At 47.4% G+C, this 21,782-nt stretch overlaps 1 protein-coding gene and 1 long non-coding RNA gene across 2 annotated transcripts in view; one reads left to right on the forward strand and one right to left on the reverse strand.

Annotated features, from left to right (window-relative positions):
• The window catches only part of DPYSL5 (dihydropyrimidinase like 5), a 92,526-nt gene that overhangs the window by 40,067 nt on the left and 30,677 nt on the right, over positions 1 to 21,782 (forward strand). The window contains exon 2 of the mRNA XM_059405294.1: positions 406 to 670. Coding sequence (XP_059261277.1) covers positions 410 to 670 — 261 coding nt within the window. The 5' untranslated portion in view covers positions 406 to 409. The remainder of the gene's footprint in view (positions 1 to 405; positions 671 to 21,782) is intronic.
• Positions 15,624 to 17,737, reverse strand: LOC132021206 (uncharacterized). Its single transcript, XR_009405267.1, has 3 exons — positions 17,632 to 17,737; positions 16,071 to 16,385; positions 15,624 to 15,658 (listed from the first exon to the last, which is right to left on the reverse strand). It is a non-coding gene; the product is annotated as an uncharacterized LOC132021206 (long non-coding RNA).

The following is a 21,782-nucleotide window of genomic DNA, read 5'->3' on the forward strand; positions in this document are numbered from 1 at the left end:
TTGGTCATACAAAGCATCTGGGTTGACTTGGCTGCTTAGAAGCCATTGATTCCTTACTTAGCAATTTTCGCTTTCTCATTGGTAAAATGCAGCTCCTTGGGTTGTTTCGAGAATAAAACAACCCAGTGGGTATGGAAATGCTTTTGAACCTACACTAATGTTTCTTTGGGCCCCAGATTCCTCCTCACTGCCACTGTGTCATGCTTCCCAGTAAATCCCAATGGGAGACTTGGGACCCCAGTCGACTGCAGAAACGATGTTCTTAGGCTGTGGAGAAACTTCCTCCCCTTCCCTGCTCACTTACTCTGCCCATGGAGTTTGGGCTCTGAAGGGAAGAAGTGGGACCTTGGTTACAGTGATACGGGACTCTGACCCTGACCAGTGCCTCCCTCTCTGCTTTCGTAGGAACATGCTTGCCAATTCAGGCAGCGTGAGGATTCTCATCAAGGGAGGCAAGGTGGTGAATGATGACTGCACCCACGAGGCTGATGTCTACATAGAGAATGGCATCATCCAGCAGGTGGGCCGTGAGCTCATGATCCCTGGCGGGGCCAAGGTGATCGATGCCACTGGGAAGCTGGTGATCCCTGGAGGCATTGACACCAGCACCCACTTCCATCAGACCTTCATGAATGCTACGTGTGTGGACGACTTCTACCATGGGACCAAGGTAATGCTCCTGTTTGCTGAAGGTGCCTTCCCTTTGGCTTCTTCCGTTTGTGGGGCTGCTCCAGCCTAGACCCAAGTGAACAGGATGGCCCCCCCTGTGTTGCTAAAAGGAGAAGGGGGCTCTCCCGGGGCCACTGTGGCAACTGACATAGGGAATTCCAGGCTAGATGTCCTAGATCTCCATGACTACCAAAAAGCAGTCGGGCTGAAAAATGCGGGTCTGTTTTACTGATCCCATCACTTACTACCTATGAACTGAGGCTGGACACTGATTTTACGTTTACGTTTCTGTGTCATGTCATGCCGGCCTAGAAGAAGAGAATTCGCTGGTGTTTGTTATTGTGCATGTGTGTGACGGGAGTGAGGTATGGATCTGATGGACTCCCTTATGAGTAATAAGCTAAATAAATTCCCCAAAGATGGAGACAAAGAGATATGCCTCTTCTAGATGGTTTTAATGGCAGTTGATTATGAAACAGACGTAGCTAGCTATCTTGTATTATCTCTCCTAGCTTGCTCATTATTTTTAAAAACAGCTGGAAAAAAAAAAAAAAAACTGGTGGTGGGCCTCTTTTCGAGTGGTCATGGACCAATATTTACAATCATTGAGCTGGGCCTGAGCTGCTGGACTTTCCTGAATGCAAAACACAAAAATTCAGGCCTGTGAAACAGATGAATTAGGAAGAAATTACAATTTGCGAAAAGAGTCACATGTGGGTTCTTTTATCCTTATTCTGTGCCCATAACCTCTGTTATCGCTGCCATTCCTCTGCGTTGTGATTATCTGTCCCATGCCAGACTCTCCGTGAACACTGAACTTAAGGTCTTCTTAAGACCTGACCATATTGTTCTGCCTTCCCAGAGCCTGACCCTGACCAGGAACCAGAGTAGCTACCCAGTCAATGTTTGTTAAGTGAATCAGTGAATGATGTTTATCTATTTGGGTCTCTGTACCCAGCTATCCATCAGAGTCACCTACAAAGATTTCTTTTTAAAGAGTTTATTTATTTGAGAGAGAGTCCAAGACTGAGAGAGCATAAGATGGGGAAGAGGCAGACAGAGAGGGACAAGCGGACTCCCTGCCAAGCAGGGAGCCTGACATGAGGCTCGAGCCCAGACCCCAAGATCATGACCCTAACCAAAGTCAGAGAGTCAACTGAGCCACTCAGTCAGTTAAATGCAAAATGCAGAATTAAATCAGATTCTCAAGGACTACAAGTGTCTGACCCCGGAGGCAGCCCCTTAGGCTGTCTGACTTCCAAAGGCTTTGGCCTCTAACACTCCCCAGGACTAACTATACTATAGTTAGCCCTCTGTCCTACTTTGGCCCACAGCCTCAAATCCCCAGTGGCTCTGCACCCTAAAACCCCACCTCTGTTCTACCTGGAGTTCTCAGGGAGCCCTTCTCCCATGCTCAGGTGTCTCCTGCTAGGATCCATTTTCCTGGGGGTTCAGTTTCCAGTGACTGACAAGGCTCTCCAAACCCACCCTCAGGGAGCCTGGCTGGGGCAAGCAGATGCTGGCCTTGGGGTCACTGTTCTAGGGCTGGCCCATCTCAGGCAGCTAGCCATTTAGGTCTCCCAAGACATCCCCCCTTCCCAAGTCCAGGAGCAACAGACCAGATCCTTGAAAGACTGGGCTGGGAGGAGTCACAGTGGCCGTGGCCTAGCCTGTTCTGAGACAAGGATGCTCCCAGGACTAGTACTCTAGCATGTGGGGCCAAATCCACCTGCTCTGGCGGAGCCCAGAGAAGAGAGGTTTCTCTTCTGAGAATTCCCCAGGACCTGTGGGTGATGCTTCACTGATGAAACAGGGCATCCTATCCCCATCAACTTTTACAGGCTCCTCTCCCAAGATATGCTAGTAGCAGGATGGTTCCAGAGGGAATGAGCATATCCAGTTCCCCCTCCCTGTGTCCTGGAGCCAGGCCAGGCCTGTTTGCTTTGTGGCCATTGTCATTGCTATTTTTTTGAGGCATAGCCTGAGTACCAAGCCGTGCACAAATTCTGAGTATCTGGAATGGTCACACTGGACACACCCTTGTAACCAGCGCCCAGATCGAGAGGCCCCACATTGGCAGACCTAAGTCCTTCCTAATGCCCCCTCCCAGTCACTGCACCCTACCAAGGATAACCACTACCCTGACTTGTAATACCAGAGTTTAAAAAGCAGAAACCAAAACAGCTTCGTTGAGCTATAATTCACACACCATACAATTTACCCATTTAAAGTGTAGAACTCAATAGTTTTTAGTATATTCAACATAGATGGGTTCTGACTGTTTACTTTATGTAAATGAAATTAGGTAGTTTGTACCTTTGCATTAGCTTCCTTAGCTCAACGTTAATTTTGTGCAATTTCATTCATGTTGTACTTTTACTCTCTTTTAGTGCTTTGCAGTTTGATGTCCCACGTGGTACCTACCAATGGGTGTTGGGGGTTGCTAGTCACAGTTGCTGTGAATGTTCCTGTCCTTCTTTCCCCAAATGGACGCACCCATTTCGGGGTGGGAGGATTTATTTATTTGAGAGAGAGCATGAGCAAGGAGAAGGTCGGAGGGAAAAGCAGATTCCCCCTGGAACTTGGAGCCCAGTGTGGGACTTGATTCTGGGACTCCGGGATTATGACCTGAGCTGAAGGCAGTTGCTTAACTGCCTGAGCCACTCAGGCACCTGAGGGCTATTCTGTAGTGCGCTCAGACCTGGCACCCTAAGTTGTGGCTTTGTCCCCACCCGGGAGACCTTTAGTCCAAGGTCAGATGCCACGCTGTCACCATGCTGTCTACTAGCTTCTCAGAGGGCACACTGGCCTTCTTCGTCTTATTTTTTTCCCATCGTCTTCTGTTGGGACCTCATTAGGCAGCAGTGACAGCTTTTCCCCAGAGAGCCTTTAGCTCTTTATAGCTGATGGAAACCTCAGCACATGCATCTCTTCCGGAAAACTCAGAAAAGCCCCTGTACGGTGTCAGGCTCTAGTTGTGGAGTGTTTAAGGGACCATGGGTCCCAAGCCATGCTCCTGGCCACCGGTGTCCCTTAAACCTATCCTTTGTTCTCTCCATCCCCGAAGCAAGACTGGATCGTGATGTCCTTGTGCCCCAGCCCTCAGACTGAGCATGGTTTCTCCCCTAGTTTCCCCTGGACTCAGTTTCCCCTGGATCCCATCTGTAGACCCTGCCCCAAGTTCTGCCTCTGTTTCCTGGCCTCCCAAGAGCTGGTTTCCTGCTGTGGTACTCCCACACCTCCACTAACAATCTCCCCTTCCCTTGGTGCTCCCACAGCCCGGCACCTGGGCACCCTCTTTCCTCGGAGCACCCACAGTCTCCTGGGGACAGAAAAAGTGCTCCTGTTGCAGTGCCACTTCAGGGGCCCGTGTCCATTTAATTATTCACACAGCCTGTGGCGCTCGTTCAGAGGCTGTGCTCCCAGCTAGACCGACGCTGACCTACTTTGTATACATTAGAAGGAAAGTAGCGGTTGGTTCACTTTAAGCATCTGGGTTTATAATAGAATATTAATCCTAAGGAACGGCTCACCCTAGTGATTAGCCTAGAGAGAAAGAGAGATCAAGTTGCATCTTTTTGTTCTTGTCCGACAGATCTGCGGAGCCTTGAACCCTGCACCCCCTGAGCTATTGCGTGCCTGTCAATTTGGCAGCGACAGCCGGGGCTGGGAAAACAAAACAGTTGAAAGCCTGGCTCTTCCGAGAGCATCTGGGTCTCCATTGTACTGGGTCTAAAGGGATTTCTCTAGCACTTTAATAAACGCCTTGCCTGCTTTCAGAGGCTGTGGCAGGCTCTGCCTGGCTCCCCGGGCTCTGCACCCCGTGTTTACAGCCGGGCCCTTGATCCTCCTCCCCGCATTCTTATACCCTCCCAACCTGCAGGCCCTGCCCTCCCCCGGCCCAGAACCTACGGTCTCCGGGAAGCAAAGCGTCAAGACCACCTGCTTGTTAATAACGCAGACCCCATTGAAGAAGGCGTTTATCTCTGGCAGGGGGGAGGCAGGGGGCGGGAAGGAGGAGGGAGGCCAAGTAACACAACTGTGTCTATAAAGGTCCAGGATTTCAGTGAGGTCATGAGGTCTTTTATTATTATTCTGCTTAAGATACTTATAAGTTACATTTATTCTCTTGTGTGGAGCTGATGTTACATAACAAAGAATGTTAATGCGGGCCCTGGAAGCTCCACCACACCAATGACTCCGCAGCAGCGAGGTGGAAGATCAGAATCAGGCTTTTTAACCTGTAGGTACAGCCCCTTCACTAAGATGCTGATGGAGGGGGCAGGCATGGGCAATTGGGAAAAGCTTCCCAGATGCCTTTTCTGCCTCTTTTCCCTCCAAAAATATATTAAGAACCACTGTCGAGGCCAGTGGTTTTCAACCCTTGGAAACAAACTACATTAGAACAACCCTGGGAGGGGCACTTGGGTGGTTCAGTGGGTTAAAGCCTCTGCCTTCGGCTCAGGTCATGATCTCAGGGTCCTGGCATTGGGCTCTCTGCTCAGCAGGGAGCCTGCTTCCCCCTCTCTCTCAGCCTGCCTCTCTGCCTACTTGTGATCTCTTTCAAATAAATAAAATCTTAAAAAAAAAAAAAAAAAAAAGAACAACGCGGGGATGGGCGCCTGGGTGGCTCAGTCTGTTAAGCATCTGCCTTTTCAGCTTAGGTCATGATCCCAGACTCCTGGGATTGAGCCCCGCATCGGGCTCCCTCCTGAGTGGGGAGTCTGCTTCTCCTTCTCTCTCTGTTCCTCCCCCTCCTTGGGCTCTCTCTCTTTCTCTCTCAAATAAATAAAATCTTAAAAAAATAATAATAACTTGGGGGATTTTTTTTTTTTAAGACACCGGTGTCCAGGACCCATGCCAGATCGGTGAAATCTGTATCTCTAGGTCTGCCTCTTCCCCCATCGATAGAGTTTTTCTTAAGATTTATTTATTTTAGAGAGAGAGGGTGCAAATGGGGGGAAGGGCTGAGGCAGAGAGAGAAACCCAAGCAGACTCCCTGCTGAGTGCAGAGCCCAACAGGGGGTCAATCCCATGACCCTGAGATCCTGACTTGAGCTGAAATGCAGAGCTGGCTGCCCAACCAACTGAACCACCCAGGTGCCCCTCTGTCATTTTTTTTTTTTTTTTTTTTTTTTTTGGAAAGCATTCCTGCTGATTCTAACCCAGGCAGGTGGATTACCAAGGAACTTTCTTCACTCCTAGAAGCACGTTGTCCTGACTGTGACTCCTGCTGTCAAGCTGGCATCTGTGTCCCATCTGAATCCCATTTGAAGCTCGGGCTACTTTGCCTTGTCCTTGCCAGTCTTATTTATTTGCTTCTCTCCTTCTATTCACAGTCCAGGGTCCGATGAACAGGCTCCCAGATCCCAGCCTGGGTCCAGGAGCCCCTGTACTTGCTAGATTTCCCTGGCCCTGTGTTCTCCCCTCCTGTCTGGATCCCAGTGACATCATCAGGGAGTAAGAAGTTGGCCGTGGTAGAGGTGTCATTAAACAGAAGTCCGGCTGGGTCTCTCCCTCTTCGTTGAGGGCCCAGAGACTCCCTCTCATCTGTGCCAGGGCCATCTGTCACAGAGACAGCCGCCCATTAACTCAAAATCAGCATCAGCAGGACATCTATTCCTCCCTAGAAGGGAAGCCAAATCCAAGAAGAGTGCTTGGCCAGCATGAGATCAAGCCCAGGGGCTGTTCTGTGGCAGGGGTTTGGATAGCCTGCCGCATCCCACCCCCAGTGGAGGGTCCTGACCCTCCCTCCCCTTTTCTCACTGCAGAGGACTGGGTTCTGTCTGGCAGAGTCCTGAGATAGGACAGGCTGGGACATAAATAAATTCCCTTTGCTGTCCAGCCTGCCAGCATCCGTACCAAGGAACCCATTTATCCATTGGGCAGATTGTTTTTCTACTTTGCCTTTGAAATGTACTCTTTTGGAATTAATCCTTTAAATGCTGCTCACTTCCCCTTTTTTTAAAATTATTTTATTTTATTTTATTATTTTTATTTTAGTACTCTGTACCTTTCTGTTTAATTCTGGCCAAAATGTCTTTACAGTCTTTTAGCTCTCCAAAAATTTTCAGGACTCAGTCTCATATGGTCTTACCTTTTTTTTTTTTTTTTTTAAAGTAGTCTCCATGCCCAGCATGGAAACCAGGTCCTGAGATCATGACCTGAGCCAAGACCAAGAGTCGGATGCTTAACTGACTGAGCCACCCAGACGCCTCTGTGGTCTTGCTTATTCACCAATGTTCTCAAGTTCACTTGTGTCTTCATTCCTGTAAAAAGCTGGAAGGGACCTTAGAAATCGAGTTCCACCCTCCCACTGATGAAAAATGAATGAGTTGCCCCAGGTCCCGGTGATCATTGGACCTGAATGCAGGTTTCTTTGTCTGAGGGTCTTTTCACCATGCCCCTCAGGGATTCTGAAAACCCAGAGCAGGACAGTCACCCCTTTCAGACAGCCTGTGACCTCTCGGTGGGCTGCATGCGGGGTCTCCTTAACACCACAGCTCTACACTTGCCTGGACCAGGTGAAGTCATCCCAGAACTGACTTGCACTGGGCAGACAATAGAGCGAGCTCTTTGCCTCCCTGAAATGGTGGTGGTAGCAGAGACCACTTTTCCCAGGAGGAATAACATCCTTCTTAGATATTGACAGTTTTTGCCATTTACAAATGGGTGTTGTGGGGATTAAGTAAGGATACATGAAAAACGTTTCTCACTATGCCCAGCACAGAGTATGCCTATGATCTATGTCGGTCCCCCAGCTGTGATGACCCACATCCACCCTGGGCCCACCCGTGGCTCTGTCTGTAGGCTCTCGGATCCACCCACTTTGGCTTTGCAATGCAATTGTTCTACTGTCCATCTAGTGCCTGTGCTGCCCGTATCCCTGGCTTTGCCAGCAGGCCACCCTGATACACCTTCTCTCAGAATGTACCCTCCTCCCAGCTTGTTTTCCTGGACCAGCTGCTGCCACACCATGCCTGCTCGTCCCGAAGACCCGCCACCCCTCCTGCACCGCGGTGCTTGCAGGGATCCGCACAGCTAGGCTCCTCTCCCATTTCAGAATCACCACAGTCCCACTGAAGATGTCCGTGGGCTCCTCATGGAGTGGCTTCCCTAGAGGTTGTCTCTTTTCCTGCCTCTCCCAGGGGGACCCAACACCTGTGCAGGGCTGTATTCATCTTCTGCTGCTTCCGTACAAATTAAGACAATACCTACGTGCTAGCTCCCTGTTCTGTACATCAGAAGTCCGGGCACAGTGGGACTGGGTTCTCTGCTCCGGGTCTCACAAGGTCTACAGTCAAGGTGTCGGCTGGGCTGCTTTCTCATGGAGTTCACAGTCCTCTGCCAAGCTCATGTGCTCGTGGCAGAATTCAGTTGCTGGCCGCTGGAGTGCTGAGGTCCCCCTGTCCCTGCTGGCTATCTGCTGAGGTCCCATCTCAGCTCCTGAGGCTATCAGCATTCCTTGCCATGTACCCCCTCCATCGTCAAAGCCGCCACAGAGGCTCTTTCACTTTGAACCCCTCTTCTGATTCAAATCCCTTGGACTTAGAATCTCTTTTGCCAGAAAGAACCCCAACCCTTTAAGAGCTCATCTGATGAGCCTCAGCTCCACAGAGATCATCTCCCTTTCTTAAAGTCAACTGGATCGTATAACAAAACACCCGGGTGATGGTGTATTGACAGGGCCCCTTCCACACTCATGGGAGGGGACTGTACGGAGCGTGGTTCCCTGGGAGTCATGTGCCTACCATTGGGCTGGGGGTATCCTGTGCTAAAACTATGGCCAGCGTATAGACATTTTGCCCTGATCTGTGTCCACTCCACCAATTTTGCTTCAACTACTTAAATCTTTTGAAGGCTCCATATTTACAATTTTTAAATTGAAAATCACCTTGGCCATCCTTCACTTCACAGCTCTCCACGCTTCCTGTTGTTTTCCTGCCTGAAAACCTGTCGCAACTCCCTGTTGTCTAAGACATCAAGTTGGGATTTCTGGGTCATCACCCTGGACAGCTCCCCAGCCGACCTTGCCTCTCCCTCCAGTCCTCATTGCCAACACTTGCACAGGCATCCATCCGCAAGGGGGGTTTCTCTTCCTGTGAACGTCCCCCACTCCTGCGGTCGTCCCTTTCCACCACCCCAGGGCACGCTTCAAGGCTACCCTACTAAGCCTATGCCATGTTCTCCCTGCAGCTAATTCAAATCGAGGGTCCTGCTTTCTCTTCGCCAGCTGAAATAATTTGTCTTCTTGGGGCTTTCAGATTGTTTCCTGCATAGTTTGTCTTTCGGCCAAATTGAAGAGTATTTGTGGAGCACAGACCATAATTTACATTAACTCATGACCCACCACAGACCCACATAGTTTGAAACATAGAGTCGATGTTCAAGAAACAGGTGGATGTCAGCACAGTGCTGGTGATGGGCACAGGGAGACCACTATAGAATCTGAATTTTAGCTCCATATTGACTGTGTGATTTGGACAAATTAATCTCTCTCTGTCTCTCAATTTCTTCTCTGGGAAATGGAGATTATAATAGTGTCTTATGTGTGTTCATCGAGTTACTATTTGTAAAGAACTTAAAATAATACTTGGTGCTTACCAAGCCCTATATGAGGGTCCATTAAATCAATCAATCACTTGATCATGCTCCCAAGCCCTGGAAAACACATTTGTACCATTTCCTCATGAGCCTACATATTAAACTGTTAGGCATCAAATAGGAACTAAAAAGTTGGATTCTCTTCCTACTGTTAAGTCGACTGTATGTGTTTTAGATTTCAAACAGAGTCTAATAGTAATGGTGATGATTTCTAGATAATTTTCTCTCCTCTCTCTTTCTCTTAAAAGCAGAAATAGCCAGTCATAAACTCTGCAGGCATCAGGAGCTATTTAAAGATACCCTGCTTCAAATCAGTTACTTTAACAATACCTTGCCAGCGACTTTCATTCTACACCTACATTAATTGGCCAGGCAAAATGTAGGCCAGGTTGACCCTTCTTAGAACAAATATAAGAGGAGATCAATTGTTTCTTATAAATTCTACATCTAATATTGGAAAAAAGTCTCCTATGGTGACCAAGTAGCTCGTCAATTTCTAGAAGAGTGTTTGCAAAAAATTCATCTCTGCAGAGATATTGCTTCTTAAAACCTTTGGTTCAAGAATAGAAAGGAACGCCTCCTCTGTGATCCCAGACATACTGAAAACCTTTCATGCCTTGTATAAGAAGTTCTGCTTTCATACTCTCATCCTTTAGGGTTTAAAAAGAGAAAATAAAGAAGAAAAAACACATGTACTGCATGTATATTTCAGTGATACATATAGTACATGAATGATGGATCTTCCTTTTCTTTTGCCTTTTTCTTTTCTTAAAAAAAATCTTTTTTAATAGTTCAAGAAATATTTGAACATAACCGTGTGGAATTCCTCAAAAATCTTAATTGTGAATATCTCTTTTCTCAAACCTTGCTTCAGTTGCCTCTGATGTGAAGCTGTCATAGTCTTGTGTTGAGTGTAAGGTACACGTCTTAGAATGACGTCCGGTCGGACAGGTAGGAATGTGTGTAGATGCCAAATCTTTTCCACTTGGTGGTTTCAGCCTTATGATTCCCTCATGTGATCAGCACAGCCAAGCACATTTTTTTTTCTCCTTCGGATCCTTTTATACTTCTTGTTAATTAAAAATTAGGAGCTATAATGATCCTTAATTAGTGACTACACGAAGACAAAACTGTGGGCCAACTATAGTAAGAACTCGCTCACTGATGAGTTTGTCTCTCATACTCACACACATTCACACTCACGTGCTCAAACAAACACACAATTTTAGAGCTGGAAGTACCACTAAAGATTAATGAATCCAACTCCTAACCCATAAGTAGCTTTTGAACTCTCCACAGTATTCTCAATTAATATTTAGAAATAAAATTAGGGGCACCTTGGTGGCTCAGTCAGTTAAGCATCTGCCTTTGGTTCAGGTTGTGATCCTAAGGTCCCAGGATCGAGTCCCAGGTCCAGCTCCCTGCTCGGTGGGGAGTCTGCTTCTCCCTCGCCCTGCTTGTTCTCTCTCTCTGTCTCCCTCTCAAATAAATAACTAAAATCTTTAAAAAAAAAAAAATTAAACAATATATGTCAGTGAACTTTGTTTTGGGGGAGGTGTGTGAATGGAATAAAGAAGGTCATGATTTGGTAATCTAGAAAACCACCTTTTTTGTTTTAATCCATGTAATTTTTCTTTCTCAACAAATTGATGAAGGTGTAGTTGACATACAGTAAATCGTGCGTATTTACGGCATATAGTTTGAGGGGCGCCTGGCTGGTTCAGGTGGTGGAGTGTGCGACTGACTTTTGATCTCAGGGTTGTAAGTTGGAGGCCCACGTTGGGTGTAGAGATTACTTAAAAAATAAAATCTTGGGCACCTGGGTAGCTCAATTAGGTGTCTGCCTTTGGCTCAGGTCTTGATCTCAGGGTCCTGGGATCGAGCACCACATTGGGGTCCCTGCAGGGCAGGGGGACCGCTTCTCCCTCTCCTCCCCACCTGTGTTCTCTCTTGCTATCTTTGTCTCTGTCTCTCAAATAAATAAATAAAATCTTTTTAAAAATAAAATAAAGTAAAATAAAATCTTAAAGTGTGTAGTTTGATCCATCTTGACCTATGTATACACTGTGAAGCCATCATCGTTAACAGCCATATTCGTCACCCCCAAAAGTTTTTTTGTGTCATCATCATTCTCTACCCCTGATAACCACTGATCTATTTTCTGTCACAATAGATTAGTCTGCATTTTCCGACATTTTTACATAAATGGAATAATCCAGTATGTATTCCTTTTATGGCCCAGTTTCTTCCGCTCAGCATTATTAAGTTTTTGGTTATTGCAGGTAAAGCTACTATGAACATTTGGGTACAAGCCTTTGTGCAGACATATGTTTATTTCCCCAAGGTAATTACCTAAGAATGGAATATCTAGGTCACATGGCAGGTGTATATTGAGCTTTTTAAGAAATTGCCAAGATGGTTTCCAAAGTGGTTGTAATATTTTATCTTCCTTCCCGGTTCCACATCTTTGCCATCACTTGTTAGGATCAATCTTTTTAATTTTAGCCATTCTAACAGGTGTATACAGGCACTTCATTGTGTGTGTGTGTGTGTGTGTGTGTGTGTGTGTGTGTTTGGTTTTGGGTTTTTTTACTAGATCACTGCTTTACTATAAAAGGATAGGATTCAGAAACAAGTAGATGGAAGAGATGCACAGGGCGAGGTGTGGGTGAAGTGGAGCCTGCGTGCCCCTCTCCAGATGCACCACTGCCCCCCATCTCCACATGCTCACCAACCTGGAAGCTCTCTATGTGGTTTTCATTTGAATTTCCCTTAATGGCTAATGCTGAATGTCTTTATGTATGTAGACCCTGTATATCTTTGGAGAAGTGTTCACATCTTTCGTCCATTTTCTATTTGAGTTAAGTTTCTTTTTATTGATTTTTTAAGTAATCTCTACACCCAGCGCGGGGCTTGAACTCACAACCCTGAGATCACAGAGTTGCATGTTTCCTTTTTTCTTAATTTAATTAAATTAATTTATTTATTTGACAGAGAGATCACAAGTAGACAGAGAGGCAGGCAGAGAGGTAGGGGAAGCAGGCTCCCTACTGAGCAGAGAGCCCGATGTGGGGCTTGATCCCAGGACCCCAAGATCTTGACCTGAGCCAAAGGCAGAGGCCTAACCCACTGAGCCACCCAGGCACCCAAAGAGTTGCATGTTTCATGGACTAAGACTCAAGCCATGCATCTGTACCCCAAGTTGTTAGCCCTTTTAATGGTTTTATATATTCTAGTTATAAGTTGTTTATATATTCTATATATATTCTAGTTATATATTCTAGTTATAAGTTGTTTATATATTCTAGTTATAAGTCATATATTGTGTAAATGTATTGCAAATACTTTCCCCCGGTCTGTGATTTACCTCTTCGTTTTCTTAACAGTGTTTTTTGAAAAGACAGTTTAAAATTTCGAAGTCCAGTTTATTGATTTTTTTTTCATAATTTGTTTTTTGCCCTCTGACCAAGAAATTTTTTATGAAATCCAAGGTCACTAAAATTTATGCCTATATTTTCCAAGTTTTATGATCTTGGCCCTTACATGCAGGTCTGTGATCCATTTTAAGTTAGATTTTGTGTATGGTGTATGGTGTATGGTGTATGGTAAGGGTTAAGGGTCAGGTTTTTTGTGTATGGCTGTCCAGTTGTCAGCCCCATTTGTTGACAAGATTATCCCTTGTAGAAAAGCTGTTGACCATCTATGCGTGGGTCTATTTCTGGACTCGCTTTTCTTTTGATCTATTTGTCTGTCTTCATACCAATACCACCATGTCTTGATTTTCAAAGCTTTACAATAAGACTTAAAAGAAGGTAGTATAAGCCCTCCAGCTTTGTTCTTTCTTTTTAAAAAAGATTTTATTTATTTATTTGGCCCAGGTCGGGAGAGGCAGTGAGCAGTGGGGAAGGGCAGAGGGAGAGAAGGCAGAACATCTCAAGCCAAATCCATGCCAAGGACAGAGCTCGAGGCAGGATTCGATTTCACAACCCTGAGATCAGGACCTGAGCTGGAATCAAAAGTTGGACGTTCAACCAAATGAGCCACCCAGGTCCCCCCGTTCTTCTTTTTCTTTTCTTTTCTTTCTTTTTTTTTAAGATTTTATTTATTTGACAGAGAAATAGAGAGGCAGCTAGAGAGGGAACACAGCAGGGGGAGTGGGAGAGGGAGAAGCAGGCTTCCTGTTGAGCAGGGAGCCTGATGCAGGACTCGATCCCAGGACCCTGGGATCATGACCTGAGCCGAAGGCAGACACTTAACGACTGAGCCACCCAGGCGCCCCTGTTCATCTTTTTCAAAGTTGTTTTGGCTATTTCGTCTTTGGGAGCTAACTTTTTGTAGTATAGGCTATAAGCCAGAAACTTAAGGGAACTGTCAACTGAGTGCATGAACTAAACCCTTGGTAAATATTCTCTGCCCTTAGCATGGTCCCTTTCTGCTAGATAAAAGTTAAGACTTTTCTTTAAAATTTTCTCAAGTTATTTGGAGGGGGGAAATAAAAGGTGTGTGTGTGTGTGTGTGTGTGTTTTAAAAGAAACTTTGTTGGGTGTTGGGGGTTCGGAGGTCCTTGAGGATATTGTCCTGCACACGCCAGGCAACACACTGATGTGACTGTTCTGCCTTCACGGGGCCTGTGTCTCACTCTACAGTAAACTGTGAGGACGTCGTGGGGAAGAGCCCACCTGCTCCGTTTCTGCCTGACACATCGTTCCTGGTGAATAGGGTGGCCTGGGCGAGCTGAGGGACCTAGAGGGTGATAAAGGTTTTGTGGACTGGAATTCTAACCTCTGAGCCACTGCCATCCTCTCCTGGCTCCTCTGTCAGGTTTCCTTTTTTTTTGTATCCCCTGTTACCTGGGAGAGATGGGCTGCATCTCTCCCAGGCTGGTGCCCCAAGTCACCTGGCAGGCTTAAGATTCTCTAGAACCCATGTTTGAGAGCGCACAGTAGTTCCAAAGCTCTACACGCTAGACTCAGTGGCCCATCAAAGAGTATGTTTTTTCTGCCGCGTGGAAAGTTCAGGGTTCAGAATGGAGCATACTGAGCCTCTGACCGCCTCTGGGATCCCAGTCCCCTAGGTGGCTCCTACCGCCGCAGTGGCTCTGCAGATGAGTTTCTGTCCCCGCCTCCTACAAGCGCGGTGTGTGGAGCTGTCCAGGCCCATTGGTCAGAGCACCTCTATATCCATTATTCATTTATTATGATCTTTAAACCATCCCCCTTGGACAGGTTTTTCTGTTCTCTTATTATCTTTTCTTTCCAGGTGGGGAAAAAAGTGAATACTTGCCACGCTAATCAGTGCAGGGACAGGTCTGCCTGCCTCCTGGCCTTGACTCCAGCCCATTCCTGGGCACCTTGTATCCAGGGAGACCCCAGGGCCCCGTCCCTTGGCAGTTTGGTGTATTGTTATCACTTAGCTTTGGGACGAACATGAGGACTCGCCCACGGCAGGGTAGACAAGAGGGCAAGTTGGGTTACACAGGGTTTATTTCTGGATGGTTGATAAATCCCTCCTCGCTGGCATCCATGGGCAGCCTGGGCTTTTAATAAAGACGGTCCTGCCCCGCTCGCCTGTAGACTTTTCTGCTTTGGGCTTGGAAGGGGCTTTGCTAAGGAGAACGATAACAAAGAGCCCCTCTGTGCAGCTCTGTTTTGAGAATGGTTTCCCCAGGCCCCTTGGCTTCTTAGAAGCTGGCAGCCACGTTCTCTCCGCCACATAACCCCCTTTGAGGATCATCTCCAGTCTCCATGGTAACTGCATGTCGGAGACAGCCTGCTCTCTACTGTGGCTTTGTATTAAACACAATGAATTTAAATTGGATGCTCGGCAGCAAAGATAATCATTCTGGATTAGAGAGAAGCCTGGAGCTCCTCATTTCATAATTTTGGATGTTGGTACAATTCTCAGATTTAGCCCTGTAATTCAAGCTCAAGTCATACCTACCCCCCTGTTTCCAAACTGCAGTTAGGTCCGATTTCACTGGGGCTTTTCTCCATCGTTTTGCAGTGGAATCTTGGAAACAGGGGGCGCCTCTGTCAGGCCAGGACTATCCTGAGCTCTAGAAAGGGCAGCATATACTATAAAAGAAACGTGGGGGCTCTAGAAGCAGATGGACCCTTTTTCATTCTGGCTGTGCGATTCCTTCTGAGTCCCTTTTCTTATCTATAAAAGAGCAGAGTAACCTCCACCCTATAGAATCATATTTTAAAAAACAATTTTAATGGCCTAAAATACAACATAACATTTGCCATTTGAGCCATTTTTAAGTGTATAGATCGATGACATTAAGTACATACACAGTGTTGTCGCTGCAGTAATCCATCTCCAGGGGCGCCTGGGTAGCTCAGTCGTTAGGCATCTGTCTTCGGCGTCTGTCATCTTGGGGATGCTGGGATTGAGCCCCATGTCAGGCTCTGCACTCAGCCAGGAGTCTGCTTCTCCCTCTCCCCCTCCCCCTGCTCGTTCTCCCTCAAATATATTTTTTAATTCTTTTAAAAATCCATCTCCAGAATTTTTTCATCTTAACTAGCTGAAACTTAGTACCCATTAAGTAGGACTTCCCCATTCCCCTTCCCCCCATACCCTCCTACCCCTGGCAATCACCACTCCATCTTTTGTCACTGTGAACTTGACCATTCTAGGAACCTCATCTATGTGGACTCATACAGTATTTGTTCATTCGTGATTGGCTTATTTTATTGAGCATAATTTTCTCAAGTTTCAACTACATGGTCACATAGGTCAGAATTTCCTTTGTTTTTAAGGCTGGATAACATGCAGATATGCCACAATTTATTTACCTATCTGTGCGTTCCTGGCCCCCCGGGGTGGTTTCCACCTTTTGGCTGTTAGGAATAATGTTGTTAAGGACACACATAGCTGTCTGAATCCTTCTTTCAATGACAGACTCAGTTCGAGCATCAAACAAGTTAGGAAATGTTAAGAACACGGCCCATAAGTAGTAGGCCATCAGCGAATGTGACTTCCTGTCGTGACATTGCGTTCAGCCTGGGAGTGAACTGCCCCAGCGGCCTCTGCTGGCTTCAGTGAGAGTGATGTCACTTTCTTCTGAGCGAGCTGCTTCTCTGTCCCCGCAGCACACCCATCTGCCGGGCCTGGGAATTAACACAATTCATTCCAGGATTTAAAGAAATGTCTTAACCGTGAAAATGTGCATCGCCTCATGCATGCTTTAACGTTCTCCCTCCAGTTGCTATGCATGTATTCCTCGTTCCAGAAGCCAGAGAATGTTAGGGCTGATGTATATACTTCCTCATCAGTTGTCTATTTTAAGTATTCTGTGCAGGAGCCCCTGAAGCCGGGTGAGATCACCGCAGGCAATGAGGTTCTGGGCTTAGTTACTATTTCATAGGTATCAGATGTGTTCTTAGCATTAACAGAAGAGAATGGGATCTGGAGAAAATCTATCTAGCCCCCAGTCTTGGCCCGGCTCTAAGACACTGAGGTAGGCAGACCACTGTCCCACGTGGTGGTCATAAAGACTGACCCACTCCTAGAGCACTCTGTGAATTGAGGCAGAGAGGGACCAGGTCCCTGGGCTGGGGTGCAGCTCTCTAGGAATTCTTTATGGGTCTTGTTTCATCCAGAGTCCCTAACGTGGGGGTGACTCTGTGCTGCCTGGTGCGCCTCCAGGGGCGAGGACCCCGGAGCTCAGGAACCATCCTTCCCTGCAGGGTCCTCTGCGCAAGCAGCCTCCCCCCCGCCCCCCGAGACTCAGCAAGCACCCCTTTGTACTTAGGAATTTGAGACAGAAGGGAAGGAGAAGGCGAACTCTTGCCAGCCTCCTGACCTGTGCGTCCCCCGCCTGCTCCGGGCAGAACCGTGGGGCTGATGGGAGGAGGGGCACAAGGACTTGGCACACACGGAGGCTCAGACCCTTCCTGGCCTTCTCTGCAGGGCTGCTCCAGGGGTGCTGTGTGTGCCCTGAGTCCACCTGTTGAGGGAGCCCCAGACAGGCTTACAGCAGGGCTTCGGGAGCAGATGTGTCTGTTTGCTGTCCCTGAGACCCCAAAACTGCCCTGGTTTGTTCACTGCTGGGGAGGGGGCGCTTAGGCCTCTGGGGGTGGGAGGAATCATAACCTCTAGGCCAGCGCCCTCTTCTTGGAACTGCTGACCCAGGGAGTTTTGTGCTGTGGTAGGAGGGTTTGCTGGGCTGCTTCCTTCCTCTTGGCTGTCTTTCCTAGTGTCTTTCCTAGTGTCCTTCCTGGTCTTGTCTCCGTCTTCATCCTCTCTGTGCGTCTCCCCCAAACTCAGCACTGCCCGCCACAACCCCGCTCCCCTATCAGGGATCCCGCCTTTTGGGAATGGCACCCCCATCCTCTCAGGCGGGAACTCGCTCACCCGAGACCACAGGACTCAGCAATACGGCCAGAAGTCAGATCCAGGTCTGCGGGGCTCCAGAATTCAGGCTTCTCCCACCCGAGAGCCTGCCCGCACTCACTGCTAACAAGCTAAAAATGCAAATGTCGCCCTAAGCCCCAGCCAAACTCTGGGCCAGCCTGAGATGCCTCCCCCTTTATTGCCATGCTGGCTCTCTGCCTGGACCCTTTTGTGGTCCATCCCTCCCCCAGACCCCCCTCCCCAGGCTCCCCACTGCCTCAGCTCTCCCGGGCTGCTTGCTCTGCCCTTGCTGCCAGCTTCCCCCGGCCCCTCGTGCGTGATTCTACATGCAGCTCCTTTAGGAGTGTTGGCCCGGCGCCACCCTCCTCTAATTTTTCCAAACCTTGCCCCTGGGAATTTGACTCCATTTCCTGTTTTGTAAGCGGTCTGGGATCAAGGGTGCAGGCACCCTCTGGTCATTTCCTCCTTTCTCCATGCCTCACCCCTCTTGAATGGATGGGAAAAGGGGCCCCTCCCAGCCTAACAGATATAAAGATCAACCCTCAGTTTCCTCATCGGAGCAATGGTGACAGTAACATCCCTCTTTCGGAGGGTCATTGTGAGAGTTAAAGGGGCACAGAGCCCATGTTTGGGGGCGTTGGTTATCATTAGTGATGTTCATCTCTACTTGGATGTCTTTCAATCAGATCTCTCTTACGAGGAACAAAAGATCCTTTCCCTCTCCCCATACTGTTTTCTTAGCCACACAAGCATGAAACCTCCCTCATCATTGACATCACCACCCCTTCTAGCATCAAACTTGGCTGCAGCCCCTTCTTCCAAGAGACAGCTTTCACATTTGTCCCTTCCATCCCCAGCCCCCGATTCAGGGCCATGACCCTGAAGCTGGCACTCCACAGTCAGAGTATCTGCAGTCAGCCCTCATCATCTCCCCCTGCCCCGCAGCCCGCTATGACTACAGATCTGTTGGGGGCTGGGGGCGTGACAGCGTCCTCTCTGTAAGTGTGCTCCCATAAACGCCACACTCCCTCAGTGCCCTCAGGACCACCGCCTGTGCATCACACAAGGTGCTCAACTTTGCTGACCTGATGGAATCCAGTCTGGTCCTAACTAGACTTGCCTTGGCCCAAACCAGACAGGTCTACCGTCTGTCCTCTGGCTGTGCCCCCGACTTCACCTATGCTGTCCTGCCCACCTTCCAGCTCTTAGCCTGCCTATACAGTATATCCTTGCCTTCCTTTGGCCTTTTGTACCTGATGCTGCCGCCAAGAAGAATGATCCCCCCCTTTTTGTTTTTTTTATAAAGATTTTATTTATTTATTTGAGAGAGAGCATGAGCCGGAAAGGGACAGAGGGAGGGAGAGGCTCCCCCATGAGCAGGGAGCCTGCCTAGGACCCGGGATCATGACCTGAGCCAAAGGCAGTTGCTTAACTGCCTGAGCCACCCAGGTGCCCCAAGAGGAATGCTACTTTTGATGACTTGTACTCTCAAACTACTTCGAAGTCATCTCTACTACTAGTGAACCTTTTTCTTGTCCTGTTTGCCAGCCACATTTCTTGCTTACCTTTCTTGGCTCCTTCTGGATCATCTGATACGTGTCATAGAGGGCACGTAGTGTGTGTATTAATGCTACCTGCAAATTTTACTTACTGGCCATAAACACTGTTGGGCTCCTACTATGTGCAGACACTGTGCTAAGGGTTTTCTATGCATTTTCTCATCTAATCAGAGTAACCCCATGGGTATATGCTATCTTCATTTTACATTTGAGGAAAAGGAGCTCAGAGATTAAACAACTTGCCAAGTTCTTAAACGTAAGTGATGGAGCTAGGATTTAAACCTGGATCTGCCTGCCTTAAAGTCCAATTCTTGTCACTATACTATTTGCCTCTAAATATAACATTAAAATGCCTGTAAACAGCAGGCAGAGTAAGTGTGGGTGAGAATGTCCTTTTCCCAAAATATGTTGTGAATTGAAGGTTGCCTGCTTCTTCTGCAGAAAATTCAAAGGATAAAATGTGAGTTTTAGGGTAATGCTTAGAGTAAGAGCATTGCAAGGTCAGACGTGGAACCAGCCGCCCCCAACCCCCACCCAGAAGGTGTGGGAGACACTATGGACACAGAAGGTAGGAGTGGAAAGTAAAAGGAGTTTGGGAATGCAATTAATTGCAAATGTACAATTTAGAGAAAACCAATCAGCTGCAGGATGAGCTCCACAGGCTGTAAATTATGGGTCAAGAAAAGGCTTGAGAGCTGTCTGCAGCCATAGGGACAGAAAGGGTAGCCCCAGGGAACTGATCACACATCAGTCAGGTGCCCTGCAGAAAAGCTAGGAGGGTTTGGGTTTGGTTTGTATTTTTTTTTTTTTTTTTCCAGAGAAAGGAGGCATTTGATAGAAAGGGGTTGGGGTCACTGCCAAAGAGTCTGAAGCAGGGGTCAGCCCTTAAGTGGCCCGGAAGGGAATTGTTAGATCAAGAGTCCATGTCCTGAGACCCCAGTGGGAGCTGGCTGAGTTGGTGGTGAAGCTTAGTGTAAACCCGTCAGAGCCAGATAACCCCCATCAGGCGAGTGTAGCTAATAAAAATGTGGGGCTCCTTGTTCTAACATTAGGAAGAATTTTAAGATGATGACAGCAAAAATTTAAATACCAAGCAGAGAGCCTCTCTACATGCAAGGCACTGTGGGACCGCTTAGGCCACGGAAGGTTTGGACTGAGTGCCGGCCATCGTTCTAAGGACCCTACGAACATGTGTCATCTCACTTGACGAAATGCTCAGGTCCTTCTTTTGGAGAGTTTCTCAAGTCCTAACACGTGGTGCTTAAGAGCTGGCCTTCCAGGGGCCCCAACAGATTCCTGATGGTGAAAGAAGTTACTTAGAGCAAGAGAGAAACCACTGAGCTAGTGATTTTTTTTTCTCTCTTGTACTTTGGGAGATTGTGAGTAAAAGATAGATGATCATTTTAATGTGCAAAGAAAAAGAACTGGTTCAGCAATTCCAAGAGAAGCAGATCCAGCTGAACCGATGCTGCCTTTCCCAGCGGCATCAGGAAATGTAGAAATGTGTGCATCCGTGCTCACTCGTCAACAAAACACATCCAAATACTTGTTTTTTGTTTTTTTGTGTTTTTTTAAAGATTTTATTTATTTATTTGACAGAAATCACAAGTAGGCAGAGAGAGAGAGAAGAGGAAGCAGGCACCCCGCTGAGCAGACAGCCCCTTGCGGGGCAAGATCCCAGGACCTTGAGATTATGACCTGAGCCAAAGGCAGAGGTTTAAGCCACTGAGCCACCCAGGCGCCCCACATCCAAATACTTGTTATTTGACTCTCTGTGCTGGAGCATTCCCTCAAAGACTGTGTTGCCCTTGATCTTGTAGGTCTAGGCAGTAGCAGATCCTCGTTTTCTGATTCCAGTCACCTCCCTGAAAACAAACCCCCTTTTCTATGCACTGTATAGAACATTCAATACTCTCCTAGAAGCCCTTCACCCTTCCTCAGTGAAAAACCCCACAGATTACCTCTGGCCCCAAGTACATTCTCAACAGCAGAGCACAAATGTTGTGCCTTGGCCTATTGGTTCAGCCTTGGAACAAACCCCCTTCTTTGGAGCAAAGATTATGGGGTGGGGGCAGGGAGGAGTGTGGAATTGGAAAATAAAAAAACCATTGCTACTGGGATCCCAGAAAAACATGATTCAAGTTGCAGCAATGCAGAAGACAGTAAGAGAGTGACTCTCCAAAGAACTTTGTCCTGGGAGAGGCAGGAAGGGCCAATACACTGTTCTCTCCAACGCTGTCATGCCAGTAAATGAATCGTATTTTTTCTGAAATTTCTTTCCAACTCGCTGAGCTTGGATCTGGTCCACATGGAGACTCTGTGTGCCCCGTAGTCATCTGATGAACTTCTGAAGCATAAAGACGACATTTCTATCAGGTTTAGTTCGAGTTTCAGTGCAAGCTCTAGCCCAGTGTATGCCTGGAAAGTGGGTCATAAAATGTATTACCATTAAGTATATTGGGTTTTATTAGGAAACAAATGGAATTGACATTACTGAGCATCAAATAATTCCAGATTTACCCCACAGAATATCACAAATGTCGAAAACAAATCACGGCGGCGCCTGAGTGGCTCAGTTGGTTAAGTGGCTGC

Source organism: Mustela nigripes, chromosome 7 (genome assembly GCF_022355385.1).
Source record: "Mustela nigripes isolate SB6536 chromosome 7, MUSNIG.SB6536, whole genome shotgun sequence".
NCBI classification, from domain to species: domain Eukaryota; kingdom Metazoa; phylum Chordata; class Mammalia; order Carnivora; family Mustelidae; genus Mustela; species Mustela nigripes.